Source organism: Lissotriton helveticus, chromosome 11 (assembly GCF_964261635.1).
Source record: "Lissotriton helveticus chromosome 11, aLisHel1.1, whole genome shotgun sequence".
NCBI classification, from domain to species: Eukaryota; Metazoa; Chordata; class Amphibia; order Caudata; family Salamandridae; genus Lissotriton; species Lissotriton helveticus.
Window position 1 is genome coordinate 1,078,570,078 of NC_136072.1, and position 17,879 is coordinate 1,078,587,956.

Below are 17,879 nucleotides of genomic sequence, written 5' to 3' on the forward strand. Positions count from 1 at the left end.
TATTTATCCAAAACCAAGAGATACAGGGCTCTAATCAATATACAGTTACCCAACGTCAGGAGCAAACCAAGCCCCCCCAGAGTCTCTCATAAGTTTACAGTTCACTAACTATCTACAGCCTCAAGAATATGAAGGGCTACACAAAGTTTTGCTAAATACACAGCGCTTCATCTCTACCTTGCTCAAAGAAGATCAATTACTACATTAAACTAGCATTTGTAAATAGAACAGCAGTTTATCCAAGGTATTGTGCACCAATGTCTTTTTTCTTGACTCAGTCCGGTTCCTCAGATGCAGAGCACCACAGTAATCAGAGTTACCAGTGTGCGATCTCATTTGGAACCTTTTGAGATGGTAATTGAGACCATTCCGAGGAATGGTGAGACAGGAGGGCAGTGAGAAATCTGTGGGTGAAGTATCCATGAGAAAGTGCATTACTGAAGGTAACTCTTCAGTCGGTTCTGGCTGTTAAGACAATAGTGCTTTGTGAATGTGTACACTAATGCCCATGTCACAGCCTGATAGATATCAAGAACAGGCACTCTGAAAACCAACTTAGTGGTAGCAGCCATGGCCCTCGTGGAATGGATCCTCAGGGCTTCTGGAGGCTACTTCTTGACCAGTACATAGTACAGCCTAATGCAGAGGACTATCCACCTTGATAGAGTCCTTTTCTGCACTGCCTTACATTTCTGTGTCCCAGAAGGCCACACAAACAGCTGATCTTCCACCCGATGGGCTTTAGTAAAACCAATGTGAAAGATCAAGGTCCTCTTGAGGTCCAGTCAATGGAGCTCTCCTCCTCTTTCAAGGGCTGAGGAGAGAGCACTGGGAGAACGTTGGATTATCCAACCTGAAAAGCAGTCATGATCTTTAGCAAAAGTGCCACCCTGGTCCTCAACCCCATTTTATATTGGAAAAAGGTGGAGTAAGATTGCAGCAAAGAGAGCTTAGAATTCACTCAGCGTTGAGCTGAAGCCATCGCAGCCAACCATACAGGTCTTTATAGTCAGGAGACCTAGTAAATAGCTGTGCATTGGTTCGGAAGGAGTACGCATAAGGAAAGTGAAAAAACAATTGAGATACAACTGTGGCATCACAAAGACACTGGGAGGAAAGATATGAGTCAAACTTTTACAAGCCTCATCACAACAGGTGATTTGATTAGGGATGGCTGATCCGGAAACATAAGTAAGCCCAGAAAAATAACCTTTAACGGTGCCCACTGCGAATCCTTGCTGGGCAAAAGATAAAACAAACAAGACATCAGACAGTTTGTCTTGTAAAGGGTCCATGTTGCAGGTGTCACACTAGGCCATAAACATGTAAATGTGTTTGGCGTAGACAGACTTTGTAGAGGGACGCCTGGCAGCAAGGATGAAATCCACATCTTTGGGAGGAAGAATGAACATAGTCAAGTGCAGCCTCTTAATCTCCATGCATGGAGGTACAGATTGTGTGGGCTTGGATAAAGGACCCTGCTCTGCTGCTGCGACAGCAGATCGGAGGACAGATGCCCATGCCCAGAATTTCCGGGTATCACTCTATCCTTGCCCAATCTGGAACCATCAGAATGACTATGGCCAGGCCATTCCTGATCTTCAAAACTCATGGCAGCCAGGGCGGAAAGGAGTGCAGGAGTCCCACACTTCATACTATCCTGAATGTGTCTCCTAGAAATAAAGTTCTTGGCAACATCCAACATGCATCAGTTTTGACACGACACGTTCGTGAAAAGATGTAGACAGAGCTCTCACCACTGTCTGAATATGCTCTGCACCATCTCACAATGCAACCGCAATCTGTGATCCACTAAGTGTTGACTGCGGAGCTTGTCAGCCCTGCATTTAAAGTTCCCACCAGGTGTTGTTGCAATACCATGTGGCAGTGGTGCTTTCAATGAGAACCTGTACCATTCTTCTCTTGAAGGACAGCAGGAAGGCCATAAATACCAGGCAAATGGCCCGCAGCTCCAATAAATTTATGTAAAGTCAGGCTTCCTCAGGAGACCAGAGTCCTTTGCTCTCCACCGCTCCCAGATGGCCTCAACAGCAGAGAAGAGAGACAGTTGTCACCACCACCAACTCTGACTGGGGAAGGGATAGTGGTCTGCCCCTGGTCAGGTTGTGGTCTAGCAGCCACCACTATCTATCTTGTGCAGTTTTCTTTGAAACCTGGATGACGTTTGAGATGTTTCTATGATGCTGTGCCCACAGACTCTACAACCCACTGCAGAGCCTGCCTATGCCACCTAGTGAAGTGGATAAGCAGGTTAAAAAAAGGGGGGGGGGGGGGAGTACCCTATTATTACAAATAGGGACAGGGTAAATATAATGTACTAGTACACAAAAAGTCCCAAATTTCCAACACGTGTGTGTCTATGTCTTAGCGCAACCACAAATAGCACTACAATATTTTTTAAACATTTATATTAACAAAGAGTCAGTTCGTCAGCAGACACACATTAATAAATACCAAATCATAAACATATATATAAAACAACTTCTCAGTTTATTACAAATCACAGAATTTAAAATATTAAAACATTTCATCACATTAAAACATTAATGATTAACAGAACACAAAGTCGATGCTGCGTTTCGGTGATTGAAAGAATGTACACCTTCAGGACAGTTTTCTTTTATTTTCACAAAGTTATGATTACTCCTCCTTGAGGGTTAGGATGGAGGTAGACATGTAGTATACTTGTAAAGTATACTTGTAAAGCGCACAGCTGCCCCAGCAACGGGGGGTCCCGGCGCTGTATAACTCTGGGGAACCCGTCCTGGCTTTCCCTGTGGGATAGTCCCTTGCTGGGAGTCCCCAAGATGGAGCCAGGCATCCCTGGAATTGGTGGGGCCGTTGTGGAGATTAGGCAAGCTAATGCCCAGAGTTGCCGAGTGGAACCCCTGATTAGAGTAAGCACCGAAGCGAGAATTATCGAGTCCGCTGACCAAGGTCCACGACCCTGCCGCGTCGGGAATTGAACCCTGGTCCCGGGCTGACTTCTGCTCTCAGGCCTGCTGCCTCTAACCAGTGAGCCACACTACTCCACTGAGTAGTGTGGCTCAGTGTGGAGGTAACAATTTAAAATCTCCCAGGATTGTGCCAATGGGAGAGGTACTCAAGGTACAAGGGCCTTCGTTGGAGACACCATCTTATAAAAATATATGTGATGATCTTAATAAAACCTGAAAGGAGCCTGTTTTTAGGTCATCTTACAGTTGCGACTGGATATCGCCTGGGTTAGGGCACCGCCTTGTGATTAGTGCTTCAGAATTAAAAGGGGATCTTTTAAAAGTATAGCGGCCTCCGTGCGTCCAACGTGGTCCTTCTCCTGTTGTGGGATTCAACCATCCTAACCCTCAAGGAGGAGTAATCATAACTTTGTGAAAATAAAAGAAAACTGTCCTGAAGAAAGGTGTACATCCTTTCAATCACTGAAACGCAGCGTCAACTTTGTTTTCTGTTAATCATTAATGTTTTAATGTGATGAAATGTTTTTTAAAAATATTTTTTATTCTGTGATTTGTAATAAACTGAGAAGTTGTTTTATATATATGTTTATGATTTGGTGTTTATTAATGTGTGTCTGCTGACGAACTGACTCTTTGTTAATATAAATGTTTTAAAAATATCGTAGTGCTATTTGTGGTTGCGCTAAGACATAGAAACACACGTGTTGGAAGTGGATAAGCAGGCCAACTAGCCTCAGAGCTGCTTTAATCGAAATTGGGAATGAGGTTGAAACATTGAAATCGTAGTTCCAATGTCCTGCACTTTGTGACGGAGGTAAGGCACTGAATTGCACCACACAGAGGATGGGTACTATAAGTGAATTCAGCTTGTTGACCATGAACCCCAACGATACAAGAACGTTCATAGTCATCTGGCGGTGGTCTGCGACTGACTGCGGTGAGCCCCCTTTCCATAACTTGTTGTTGAGGTAAGAGAAAATTGGTTTCAAAGATGGATAGTGACCACAGCCATGATTTTCGTGGACAATGGAGGGCTGTTGGTAACGTTGAAGGGGAGAACAGCAAACTGACAATGCTCCAGGCCGATGCTGACCACAGGTAACATCTGTGGACCACAGAACGGGCACATTAAAGCATGCCACCTACAGGTCGATGGCAACTGCCCAGTCACCCAAATGCAGAACAGACAGAACTTGAACACGTGTGAACATTTTGAATTTGTCCTTGTGCAGGAATGAATTCAGAGGGTTAAGGTCCAAAATAGGGTGCAGGTCTCTGTCTTAAAGAACCATCCCTGCTTTCAAGTTTAGCACCCTCTCAATGGCCCCTTTAGCGAATAGAGCCTGCATCTATTGCCACAAGATGGATGGAAGCTCCTCTGAAAGCCGCTCTGAAGTGGGAGGAAGTTGAGGTGGGATAGAAAGGAATGGCAGTGCATAGTCCTTCTGGACAATCTGGAGGACCTAGCTGTTGGATGCTATAGTCTGCCATCATAGAAGAAAATGTCTTATCCTGTCTCACACGGGGTAGCTGTAAGCCCCCAAGGGAAAACTAAGGTGGTTTGGAGGCTGATACTGAAGGGGTGAAGGTCTGGGGAAAAGCTGTTGCGTTGACCTACACAATGTCTGCTTGATCCCTGTCCCCCAAAAGAAGTGAAGTGACCGCTTTGGTGATGGCAGGGTCTGGCGGTGTTTATGCACCAGCCCTCTGGAGTAGCCTCGGAAGGGTCGGTCTGCCAGGGAAACAGTTGAACAGGGGTTGAAAGACGTGGTGGTGGTGGTGACTATAACCCTTTGGCAACAACTTCTTCATGGATGGTCAACCTAACCTGGTTCCCTCACTCCAACACTTTTGCCTTTAAATTTGACAATGCTGTCGAGGGTGACCGTCTTACTCTCGGCAGTGATAAATCTTTCTCGGCGACTTATGAGCCTTTCTCATCGTAGACACTTCTGTCTCGAAGTACTCTCGTTTCCCTTTTCCTTGACAGTTTACCACCTGCCACTGAAGCTACCTTTGATCTTTTTAATGGTAACTTCTCTTGCAAGATCTTCTTTTGCTTTATGCTTTCTGTGTACTTCTGTGTAAATCTGTGGAACGTTTCCTTAATGTACCTTTTCTGCTCTGCTTAAACATTTAGGAACATGTCCTTTTCCAACGCGCAGTCTGTGAAAACTGAATATCTGGTGCACTTTCCAAAACATGTGGTTTAAGCTAATCGCTTTGGAGGCTCAGAGGCCAGTCAGTTTCACCACAATGCACATCCATTTTTGATGGGTTCCACAGGAGGCAATCAGATGATTCAGCTGATATAATTAGCCTGTCCTGTGACCAATCAAATTAGTTCCTGAGTTCAGGGTAACCAATTAGATTGGCTTAATCACCCCGAGACCTTCAAAAGCGGACTATAAAGTCTATAAAGACAAGAAAGGCTATAGGAGATGCTACACAGAGAAGGTGCACATTTTAAAGTGGCACTCCACAACAGGACTCATCCAATGCCCAACCCAACCACATGCCTAACCGGAAACTATCAGAATGCTTACACAGTGGGTGTTTGAAGAAGTGTGCCAGATATATATCCTTATCTGTTGCTGGCCGGTCGTGGGTCATTCCTATCAGCGTATTACCACTTGTATGAAGCCTACCGATAAATTAAACTGTGCGTGAACTGTGTATTGTATGTAGAACACACCTTCAATGCATTAGGGTTTTGTTTGCAAATCAGGCTTACTTTTTCATAAGCCAGATACTTACATTTAAACCAGTGAGTCCTTAGTGAACCTGCCCTTAAGCAAAAAGGGAAGTATTTTGTGGCTTCCCATTCACTGTATGCCTGAGCTGGTGTCTGTACCGCTGAAAGTTAATGATTTAACAAGAGTGTGGTCTGCAGCGAAAGATAGGACATAGAGACTGAGGGAGGATGGAGCCCTGACTGGACCTCACTTCTGTTGCTGTAGCCGAATGGCCTAATATGAAATAAAGAACTTTGGGCTAGATGAACAAAGCATTTTTCCGGTCGCATATGGCCCGATTTGCAGCATTGGGCCGTTTCTGACCAGGAAAATGCGTTTTCCTGATGTACAAAGTGCAATTCAGTAACTTGTTATCAAATCTAATTTTGCATATGTGATTCGGTATTTGGAAGGGGCATGTTAAGGGTGTACTTTCAAATACCGAATTGGTATAGTACATATTACTGTTTTGCGACTGAATTCCGGTCACAAAACAGTAATACTTTACCACCAGTTTAAAACTGGTGGTAATGAATTTGTAAAGGGTAAGGGGTCCGCAAGGGACCCCTTCCTCTTCGAGAAGGTAAATCATTTTTTTAAGAGCATCTTAAAGATGAATGGGGACAAGACGGAGCTTATGCTCCTTGGCAACCCCATCCACAACACCATCGACCCTTTTTGGCCCATATGCCTCGGTCCTGCTCCATCACACAAGGACACGATCAAAAGCCTAGGCATCTGGCTTGACAAGTCCCTCAATTTTAACTTCCATGCAACTAAGCTGTCAGCCACCTGCTTTGGGGTGCTAAGGCTCCTGCGAAAAATTCTCCCTCTGCTGCCTTTACAGGCCAGACAGATAATGGTCCAGGGTTTGATCTTATTTCGTCTGGACTTCGGAAACGCCCTCTACCTAGGCGCACCACAGGCAACCTTAAATAAGCTGCAGATCATCCAAACCTGTGCAGCAAGAACTCTCCTTCAAATCCCCCGCCGACTCTCGGTCATACCCAGACTAAAGGGCCTCCACTGGCTCACAGTGAGGAAAAGGGTCGAATTCAAGGCTATCGCATTGCCCACCAAGCCTACTGGAAGAAAGGCGCTGCAATCAACCAGTCCCTGGTAACAGCCTATCACCCAACCAGACAGCTCAGATCCAAATCCGCCTATTGGGTCATAACACCAAGGGTTAAAAGAGCAAGATGTGGAGGCCGCTCGTTCTCTCTCAACTCGGACAGACTCTGGAACTCCCTTCTCATCCAACTCAGATCAGAACCTAAACTACTTACTTTTCGCAAACTGCTAAAAACCCTGCTTTTTAACAAACCAGAATAGTCCGAATGGTTGCTCAATAGGCCCGTTGTCCGTAGCGCTAGGACGCCCGAGGGTAGCTGCCGCGCTTTATAAATGTTCTTTTCATTTCATTTCAGGTAGTGGTCCCACAGAGCACTGCCTACTCTTAAAAAACGAAACTTAAACGTTTTGTTTTTTTCTTTTTAAATGCATTCCACTTTCCTTTAAGAAAAACAGGCTGCTCTTAAAGAAACATTCTTTATTAAAAAACAGTCACAGACATGGTGATATGCTGACCTCAGCAATCCGCCCTCCCTGCGATGGCTGCGATTCCTAATGGGTCGTAAATTTCCACCTACCTCATTAATATCATTAATATCCATGAGGAAGGTCTATTTGTGACCCACTAGCAATCCTTAATGAAACTCAAGAGCTTCATACATTAGGAATACCGATTTCCCAATTGCAATGCGAATGCCCTCTAACTTCAACATGATCTCACACATCCATAAAGCCAATACATTTCCAAGACAGTATCTGTGAAAGCTATGCGAAGCCTGTATGGCACATAGTAAAACACATACCGCTTTCTGCTCAGTTAGCATTTGACTTTTTTCCCAAGCTTCTTCCTCATGTTTCATCCGCTGAGACTCCAGAGACTCTTTATCTGATAGATCCTTCTTCATCTGAGTCTCCAGCACCTGAAGAAGTAAACCAGCAATTACAAGTAAATCAGCTATTATCCCTGTATGCGTCATGTGCCCACACTGAGTGGACGCATGGCAAGACTTATTATAATGAGGACTAATTTGCATTTGGTACAAATAATTTCACAGTGCATTTCATTGAATTATCAAGTATTGCTTACTAAGAATACTGAGAAGCAAATTAGCATTACGTTTCTTAATTGTTATATGTAACTTTCCTAGCAGCTTTCAATATAACTATGTATATGCAGCCGGAATACCTATAGAAGTGCCTAAGAATGACCCATTTTAGATTCTTTTTGCAGTAAAATATATAGCAAGGTATTTTTGGTTTGTTCTCTCTGGGATGGTTTCCTCATTAACCCCTTCGGTGCTCAGGACGGCTTCCGGCAGACCTCGCTCATGGCACTGGAAATCCCTCTGGTGCAAACACCAGAGGAATTTCCTTTTCTCCCAAACAGCCTTGGGAACTGGGGAAGAGCTTCCCCAGTTCCCGAGGCTCTACCCCTGGTTTCTGTGAAATGGCGATCAGCGTGCACATCGTGCTGCCGTCATTTCATAGAAACCGAAACTGAAAAGAGTCTTTAGGCTCATTTTAGTTTCACTTTCTATATGCGCAGGGGGCTATCTCAGTCCCCCCCCCACCCCCAGCACGTAGGAAGACGGGAGAGGTATCATTGGAAAGGGGAGACTCTAATGGTACCCCACCCTAGTGGATCGCTGCTTGGGGATTGCCCCAGGAGGGCGATCCCCAAGCAGGGATCCACCCACTAAACTCCAGGGAAGGGGAAAGGCCCCTTGGGCAAGAGCCTTTGCTCCCCCAAATATCTTTGGGCACTACAGTCTTTCTGCCCCGAGGGGCAGATAGCCCACTAAAAACCAGGGATTTCCCCCACCCCACCAAAAAAATGCCACTGAAATTCTGCGCCCTACTCCCCCCCCACCCCAGGAGGCAGATGGGGGCAGCAGCCCTGATCTGCCCCTCGGGGGTGGCAGAGAGCACACTACGCGCTTCACATTTCTATGATGGAAAGTTCTAGAATCTGCGTGGATCCAGAAAATTCCACCCACCCCGCATTCCCCAAAATCTTCCAATAAAAATGTTACCTCACCTGTGTGGGTAGGCCTAGTGCCCGCGATAGGAAATGGCCCAAAACGCAACGTGAACACACCACATTTTTACTGTGAAAACTGACCCTTTTTTGCAGAGTGCCTAGCTGTGGATTTCGAACCCTAGCTCTGTTGGCACCTAGGGAAACCCACAAAACCTATAATTTTTTTTAAAGTAGACACCCAGAGGAATCCAGGAGGGGGTGACTTGTGTGGATCTAACCAGGTTCTGTTACCCAGAATCCCTTGCAAACCTCAACCTTTGTAAAATAAAAAACACATTTTCTCAACATTTCTGTGACGGAAAGTTCTGGAATCTGTGTGGATTTACAAAATTTCACCCACCCAGCACTCTCCAAAGTCTCCCGATAAAAATGGTACCTCATTCGTGTGGGTGGCCCAAGTACCCGTGATAGGCAAGGGCCCAAAACGTATGGAGGAGAGATCAAAATTACATATCACAAAACAACCTGGTTTTACAAAGGAGGTCACATGAAATTTTGGCCCAGGCTCAGCCGCCATCTATGGAAACCTACCAAACCCACACATTTCTGAAAAGTAGACACCCGGGGAGATATGGCTTGCAAAAAAAGGGTCGGTTTTCACTGTAAAAATGTGGTGTGTCCACTTTGTGTTTTGGGCTGTTACCTGTTGCGGGCACTAGACCTACCTACACAAGTGGGGTACCATTTTTATCGGGAGACTTAGGGGAGCACAGAATTCACAGAATTGTGGAGCAACTGTTGTTAGCTATTGACTTTCGATGCATTTTTGCCTTCCAAATGTAAGACAATGTGTAAAAAAGAAGTCACTTTGTTTGAAAAATGTCCTATATTTCTCATGCTATTGTGGGTACCCACAATTTCGGAGCTGTGCAAATAGTTACTGTTTCTAAACTCTACATTTTGTTCCCATTTCAGAAATACATAGGTGTATTTCATACAGATTTTTCCCTGTTTATATTTTACCAAATTAATTGCTATTTACCCGGTACACAATAAAAACCACTGCAAGACGCTGCTCAGTTATTGGCTCTGGGTCCCTCAGGTTTTTAGTACACCTACAAGTCCTATGTATAGCCACAAACAGATGGGTCTAGCGGATGTAAAAATATATTGCTTTTTAAAAATCTGTCATACTTCGAAGAAGTTACAGGTGAAAACGTTAGCACAAATGGATGTTTTATTTCAACTCATTTAAAAAAATTCCTATTTTCAACTGTTCAGTTTCTATTAAAAAACCTTGAAGGATCTACACAAACGATCTCTTGCTGAATTCAGAATTGTGTCTACTTTTCTGAAATATATAGCTTTCCAGGGTAAATTATTATTTTTATACCCAATTCTACCAATAACTGGAAGGAGGTTGAAAGCACAAAAAATAGCAAAAATAGGCTATGCCCCAATAAAATGCCAAAACTATGTAAAAAATGTGGTTTTCTGACAAAAGTTGTCAGTCCCTGAAATCTGGGAAGATGGTGATTTCAGCACCACAAACCCTTTGTTGATACCATTTGCAGGGGAAAAAACAGAAGCTTTCATCTGCATCACTTTTTGTATTTTGGCTAATTTCTGGGGTCCACTCCAGGGGAATCAACAAACCCTAGGTACCTTTAAAATCCCCATGATGTTGGAACAAAAAGGATGTAAATTTGGTGTGAATACCTTATGTGGTAAAAAAGTTACAGGGCCCTAAACGCGATCTACCCCAAATAGCCCAAACAAGGCTTAGCACAGGGGTGGAAAAGGCCTTGTAGCGAAGGGGTTAAAGTTCATACATGATTTGTCCCATTTCCACAACCAACTAGAACAAAAGGTGCCTTCCTATATTGAGATTCTCTGAAGAGAGAGTCTCTTACAAGCACCCATAACACTGGTAGGTAGCACTGCTAGGTCTCTATCAAATAATCTGCTATGGAAGGTCTGTTAATACACAACATATGGTTAAATACAAGTGCAGGCCTACTGCACAACCTTGAAACGGGATGTGGGTATCAGTCCGGCCAAGCTATCCTCTATCCTTTGTCCATGGATACCGTTCCAAAAAAAAGAAAATCTAAGTTCACCTGCTGGTATAGGAAACACTCGCAGCAACAGGTATATGCTGTATCCAAGCTATATGGAGTGTTGCTGCTGAAAAGCATATTTTGTCTCATTTGTAAGAAAGCAATGTTTTGGAAACTACCACATAGATGGGTCTTGGCAATGGCTTCATTTGCCTTGGTTCCAAAATACAATGCTATTTCCTGAATTCATCGTTTTACTGTTTGCTTCCCACTTCTAAGCAGCGCAGACAAGTATAAAAGCTAGCACTTGTACAATCTGCCCAGCTTTTAATTTTTTAACCTTTAGCAGGATTTAGTTTAATGCATCTGTCTATTTAAGTCGCCGATTACCTTGTACTGCACTTGCACTTTGCCGGTCCGCCGCAGCTTTACAGCTGATTGTAGCGGAGGGACGCAGCTCCTCCCCCCAGCTCCCTCACTTCCGGGGCTGAATCCTCTTAAGCAAAAGGTCGGATCATACGCGTGCAGCGGGCGCGCCAAAGGCAAGACCGTCTGCGCCCGGCCGGTGCCAAGGCCCACAACCCCTGCCTCTTAACCCTTACATTGACGTAAAAATAAGGCAGTGGAGTTGCCCCACCTAAATTGTCCTAAAATGAATTCATGTAAACACTCTCTTCCTTCGGATAGTTATCTGACCGAGTGTGCTCACTGCGGCTTTAAACTTTCAACCGCATCACATACCAAACATGCTAAACCCAAAAATTTTAAAATGTCTTTGCTAAACTGCCGGTCGTTACCCAAGCATGAGGTTGAAATCCGCATTCTCCTAGAAGAAGAAGGACCAGAAGTGTTGGTTCTGACGGAAACCTGGCTTAATTCCAGCTCTGATACCAATATTGTCCAGGCACTCCCTCCCGGATACTTAATCCAGAGGCTCGACCGGCCGACTGGGAGAGGGATTGCTATCATCCATAAAAACCCCCTTACCTGTTGAATATCTGGAAGTTCGATCCCAGACTGCAAGAACGCCTTCTTTTCTATAGGATTTTCTCCTTTGCTCACCCTTTCAGGTATTGTGATATACCGGCCTCCCGGTCCACCAGCACAATTTTGCAACTCTACCCGATTTGGCCGCCAATATGGCTAGCTCCTCGGCCAATTTCACTTTACCGGGAGATTTGAATCTCCATTTTGATGATCCTTCACAGTTGGATGCATCAGAGATTACGAAGGATCTTGCAGCCTATCAGTTCCAACAAAAAATCATTGAACCCACCCATGTGGATTCCGGGTTGGTGGTAGCAGCCCGGCGCCATTTAATGAGAGACTCTGCATCACGGCAGACCTGACTACAATTGCTCTTACAAATTTTAACTTGTATTATTTTGCCATATTGTGTTTTAAATAGTTACTGTGTGCAAAGCGGTGACTGCAACAGCTACTTGCATGTGGAATCGCTGGCGAGTGCTTTTGTATTTGTAGGCGTGCAGGGCGGCTGATTACTAGCGCCACTCGCACTCTCACCTTAATAGCGGCCCCTCTGCCTTGTTCCATCGCGGCTTCTGCCGATTGTGTGGAGGGCGGCTCACCTACCGCGGCTCCTAGTGCCGGTCTGGTGGTGGGAACGGGTGCCATATTGGGAGGAGTCAGAGAGCGCAGGGACCTGTGGCAGCGGTCCAGTCGCTCGAGGCTCCCTCCCATAAAACGATAGGGAGTCCTCTCTCACTCGTGGATTCCGGGTTGGTGGTAGCAGCCCGGCGCCATTTAATGAGAGACTCTGCATCACGGCAGACCTGACTACAATTGCTCTTACAAATTTTAACTTGTATTATTTTGCCATATTGTGTTTTAAATAGTTACTGTGTGCGAAGCGGTGACTGCAACAGCTACTTGCATGTGGAATCGCTGGCGAGTGCTTTTGTATTTGTATGCGTGCAGGGCGGCTGATTACTAGCGCCACTCGCACTCTCACCTTAATAGCGGCCCCTCTGCCTTGTTCCATCGCGGCTTCTGCCGATTGTGTGGAGGGCGGCTCACCTACCGCGGCTCCTAGTGCCGGTCTGGTGGTGGGAACGGGCGCCATATTGGGAGGAGTCAGAGAGCGCAGGGACCTGTGGCAGCGGTCCAGTCGCTCGAGGCTCCCTCACATAAAACGTAATGTGCTGGAGGGAGCGCAGCGGACGAGCGCAGCGGGCGCGACGGAGGCGCGCCGGAGTCGCGCTAGAGTCAAGCTCGTCTGCGCTCGTCCGCGAGCGTCCGGGGCTAGGGGCCAAGGACTATGTCCGTCCCTTAGTGTACACATCCGCTGACTTACTAGCGTTACGACCTACCATCATGATGTGCCCCCCCCTACCCCTCAACACGACGAAACGGACATCTCGCCTAGGCATCAGTAATCCTATCAATCTAGCTACGGACCCTACCTCTAATTATGCGGTTTTGGAAAGTACGCCAGGTACCACCTGTAATTTTAAATGTGTCTATTTAAACACCCGTTCTATGACCAAACATCAGACAGATATCTTTTTGTTGCTATCTGATACCAAATCGGACTTACTCCTGTTGACTGAGACATGGCTCACACCGGATTCATTACCGGACATCTTAGCTGCCTTGCCTGCTGATTATTATATCATTTCTATGATACGACCGGCAGGTAAAACTGGGGGCGGGGTGGCCATTATTTCCAATAAGAAACATCAACTTAGACAACTCCCCTCCTTAGATATACCTAATGTGGAGAATATCGTTGCCAAATTGGATACTGTCAACGGGACACTTGTGGTGGTTTTATTATACCGCCCACCCCAAACTATGGCTATGTTTCCTGCCATTTTTGCGGAGCAACTGGCTATGCTAGCCACCAATAACTCTAAATTACTCCTGATCAGGGATTTAAATCTCTGGTTTGATAACATACTATTAGATCCCCAAGCAGCCGAGACGAAGGACCTTTTGAGTGATCTGAATCTAATACAATATATAGATACTCAAACTCATCAAAAGGGCCACAGTCTCGATCAACTATGGTCACTGAATTTACCTATTGATTTTATTGATATTAAACCTTGTAGCTGGTCTGATCATTTTACCATTAGTTTCTCATTTTGTGTTGTGAAAGCACCTCAATTCAAGCTGAAGGCTACCAGTTTGACTCGGAAATGGTCCTCGTTGGACATGTCAGCTTTTTAAAATTTGTTAAAGTCTACTCTGCCAGAGCAGAGCTCAGATGTGGAGATAGCCGATTGTAGGCTTCAAGAATGGCTAATCTCGGCCATTAACGTCTGTGTCCCCCTCACTCGCTTTGATAACTCACGCGGCGCGGACGCACACAAGTGGTTCACGCCGGAGTTGAGGAAATTAAAACTTGAAGTGAGGCAGCAAGAGAGAAAATGGCGTATTAATTACTGTCCTCAAGCAAGGATCGCATACTGTTTAATCCGTAAAGCCTACCAAAAGACGTTGCACACTCACAAAACTGCTTATTTCTCTTCTAAAATACTTAACGCGACTAATAAGTCGAAAGAAATTTTCAGGATTGTGACTGAGTTGTGCAATGATGAGAGAACTTCTCCCCCGGTTGTCCCCTCACAATTGCTCTGCAACTCGCTGAATGACTTTTTTAATGATAAGATAGTGTTGATTAAGGATACTCTATCCAAGCTTCCAGTTTGTGCCCCGATAGACGATACCTTTTTAAACCCCCTTACTCTGCATTCCTTCCCCTTAATCAATGACCAAATCCTTCAAGATTTGCTCACTAGAGTTAAATCAGGATCTCCTCAGGATGTCTGCCCCCCCCAAGTAATGAGAGAAATTGGTCGGGCATTCCCAAATAGCCTGATTCCTCTGCTCAATAATTCCCTCATGTCAGGGAATGTCCCTAATAGTTTTAAACAGGCCTTATTGATCCCTTTAAAAAAAGAAACCTGGCATCGACTCCTCAGACCTTTCAAATTACAGACCAATATCGTTACTGCCTTACTTGTCCAAAATTTTGGAGGCTCATGTAACCAATAGCCTATCAAGTTTTGTGGAAACCTCTGCCTATTTACAACCTAACCAGGCAGGTTTCCGGCCTGGTCATTCTACTGAGGCAGTGATATTGGCCGTTCAGAATACCTTAAGGTCTAATGCCGACGGGGACTTGCACCAGGCCTTGGTGTTATTGGATCTGTCTGCCGCGTTCGACGCGGTTGACTATACCATCTTGGTCAACCGTGTCGAACAGGCCGGTCTTCGAGACTCGGCCTTGGCCTGGCTCAAGTCCTTCATTTCAGAACGTACCCAGTCGGTTCGACTAGGTTCTTTTACAGCCCCTAAAAACATCTCCTTTTGTGGGGTTCCTCAAGGATCTTCCTTGTCCCCTCTATTATTTAATTTGTATATGCGGCCTCTTTTGTTCTCCCTACGAGAGTTTAAGGTTGATGTATATAATTATGCAGACGACCTGCAGTTGGTTTTTGTGCTAAATTCACCCAATGCGGCCGAGGACTTTCGAGCAACTATGTCTTTTATCCAAAGGTGGATGTCTTTAAACCACCTTAAGTTAAACCCGGGAAAAACTGAGCTCATTCTGCCTGGGAAGAGTGAGATCAGTTGGAGTCCTTGTTTTTGGCCGTCGGACATGGGCTCGCCCCCAAAAAAATCCCGAACAGTAAAAAGTTTGGGAGTGACTCTCAGTGAGGATCTTACCTTGGAAAGTCAAGTCGGAACAGTGGTCTCCTCGGGGTTTTTTTCAACTGAGGAAGATTAAGAAAATAGCACACCTCCTTACCGGTTTGGCCTTAATTCAGGCAGTTAGTGCTCTAGTCCTATCTCACATCGACTTCTCAAATGGCCTTTATCTGGGGGCGCCTATTGGCCAACTTAAAAGATTGCAATACTTGCAAAATCAAGCTGCGAGACTTATTTGCAAAGTCCCGAAGTGGGAATCGATTAGACACGGACTAGAGACTTTGCACTGGCTGCCTGTGGAACAGAGAGCTACATTCAAGGTGGGCTGCATTGTGTTCAAGGCTTTGGAGGGTAAGGGTCCTATGTTCCTTAGACAATTGCTGAGCAAATATAAACCCTTACGCAGCTTGAGATCAGCCCACAAAGACCTACTTGAGGTCCCTCGTTTCAAAAAGAAACGACAGGGAGGTAGCAGTTTTCAATTTTTAGCTGCTTCATTGTGGAATTCCCTCCCTTTGACTCTGCGACACAGTAGGGACCTCCTTGCCTTCAGGAAGGCATTTAAAACTTTTCTTTTTTCTCAGGCCTATTGTAAATAGTGATTATATGTCTTTTATGTACTGTTATGTTTGATTCTCTCACCAGCGCCAAGAAGCCCTCGGGCGTATGTGCGCTTAACAAATAATAAATAACATAACATAACATGTAAAAGGGCACTTATTGGACCCCATCTTTTCCAACCTTGAGGATCTAACATGAGGGAAAACCTATCCCTGTCTAATGGTCGGATCCCTCGCTCATCCCTCTCCTTTGGTCTCCTTCGGTGACGGGTTCATATACGAAGTTAATTCGTACAAGCTCTCAACCTTCGTTCAAATTGTCCTTGGAACAATGGATTGTAGAACTAAAAAAAACTAAGCAAGCCCGGACCTCTGATGTTGTTACCGCTAATGATAACTTCAATAAGTGAATTTGAGATTCCCTAGATCGGCTGCTCCCTGATAAATTGACGCAAATCAAAACAGGAAGCAACAGACAGGCATGGTTCTCCCCAAATCTTCAGGCCTTAAAGCAGACCTGTAAGAAGCTTGAGAGAACATGGGGGAAGGACTTCGCTGGAGATAAGAAGTCAAAATACAGAGAGGCGATAAAAGTATATAAAGCAGAAATCAAACTAGCTCAGGTCGTCTGCTATGAAGAAAAAATCTCAACAGCGTCTAATTCCCCTCGCGAGATTTTTCGTATCGAAAAAGCATTTCCCTTCCCAGTAACCCCCAACACCACAGGTCCATGCTGTGATGATCTAGCAGAGTTCTTTCTCGACAAAGTTAAATCTATCTTTATTCAATTTCCCCAACAAAGAGATGTACATTGAATTCAAATATCCATAGTACTCAACCGTTCCTGGACACCATCCCTCTGATGGATCACTCTGCTCTAGAGCGCATCCTGGCTCAGGTAAAAAGTGGCTCACCAAAAGAACCTGGCCCTTTAAAGATACTGAAACAGGCAGTAGGAGTCGTCTCCCCTATTATCTTAGAGCTGATCAACGACTCTTTCTCCTCTGGAGTGGCTCCTCCTTCATGGAAGGAAGCAATGGTGAAGGCCCTTCTCAAAAAACCTAGCCTTGATCCAACTGCCCTGGGGAATTAATCGTCCTATATCACTTCTTCCCGGTATTAGCAAAATCACAGAAAAACACACTAACTCAGTGCTGTCTGCATTCTTGGAGACAACCTTTTCCATCCTTCTCAGACAGGTTTTCGACCTTGTCAGGGAACAGAAACAGCCCTGTTGTCAGTTGTGGAAGAGTCTAAAAGGATCGTGGACTCCGGAGGCACCGCTGTGGTCATTTTACCACCTTACCTTAGTACACAGACTCAGGAAACTGGGAATAACTGGAATCGCTCGACTGGTTACAATCCTTCCTGAGTAATAGATCTTTCCAGGTTTTTGACAATGAGGAGATCTCCAATCAGATGCCCCATGTTGTGGAGTCCCTCAAGGATCATCCTTGAGCCCCACCTTGTTTAATGCTTACATGTGTTCGTTAGCAGAGTCCGTGTCATCCTAGTGACCTATGCTGACGACACACAACTGGTGATGGGGCTCAATAAAGCAGACAACTCCCCATCCAGCCTCCGCTGCTGTCTGGAGGAAACGGCAAAATGGATGAACGACTCCTTTTTTGAAATTGAATGGGGAAAAAACTAAGTTGATGATTTTAGGTAATCGATCTCCTCTTGATCTCAACCTAATATGGCCGACCGCCTTGGGCCCTGTCCCCACCCCCAAGACTCAGTTAAAAAGCCTGGGTGTTTGGCTGAACAAAAGATTTTTCTTTCAGGACACAGGCATGCAACTTAGCAGCTGCGTG

At 45.2% G+C, this 17,879-nt stretch overlaps 1 protein-coding gene across 4 annotated transcripts in view; it reads right to left on the reverse strand.

Moving 5' to 3' along the window:
• The window catches only part of CIT (citron rho-interacting serine/threonine kinase), a 1,315,032-nt gene that overhangs the window by 726,251 nt on the left and 570,902 nt on the right, over nt 1–17,879 (reverse strand). For all 4 annotated transcript variants that reach the window (XM_078667654.1, XM_078667653.1, XM_078667652.1 and 1 more), the window contains exon 20: nt 7,588–7,704. In XM_078667654.1, coding sequence (XP_078523780.1) covers nt 7,588–7,704 — 117 coding nt within the window. The remainder of the gene's footprint in view (nt 1–7,587; nt 7,705–17,879) is intronic.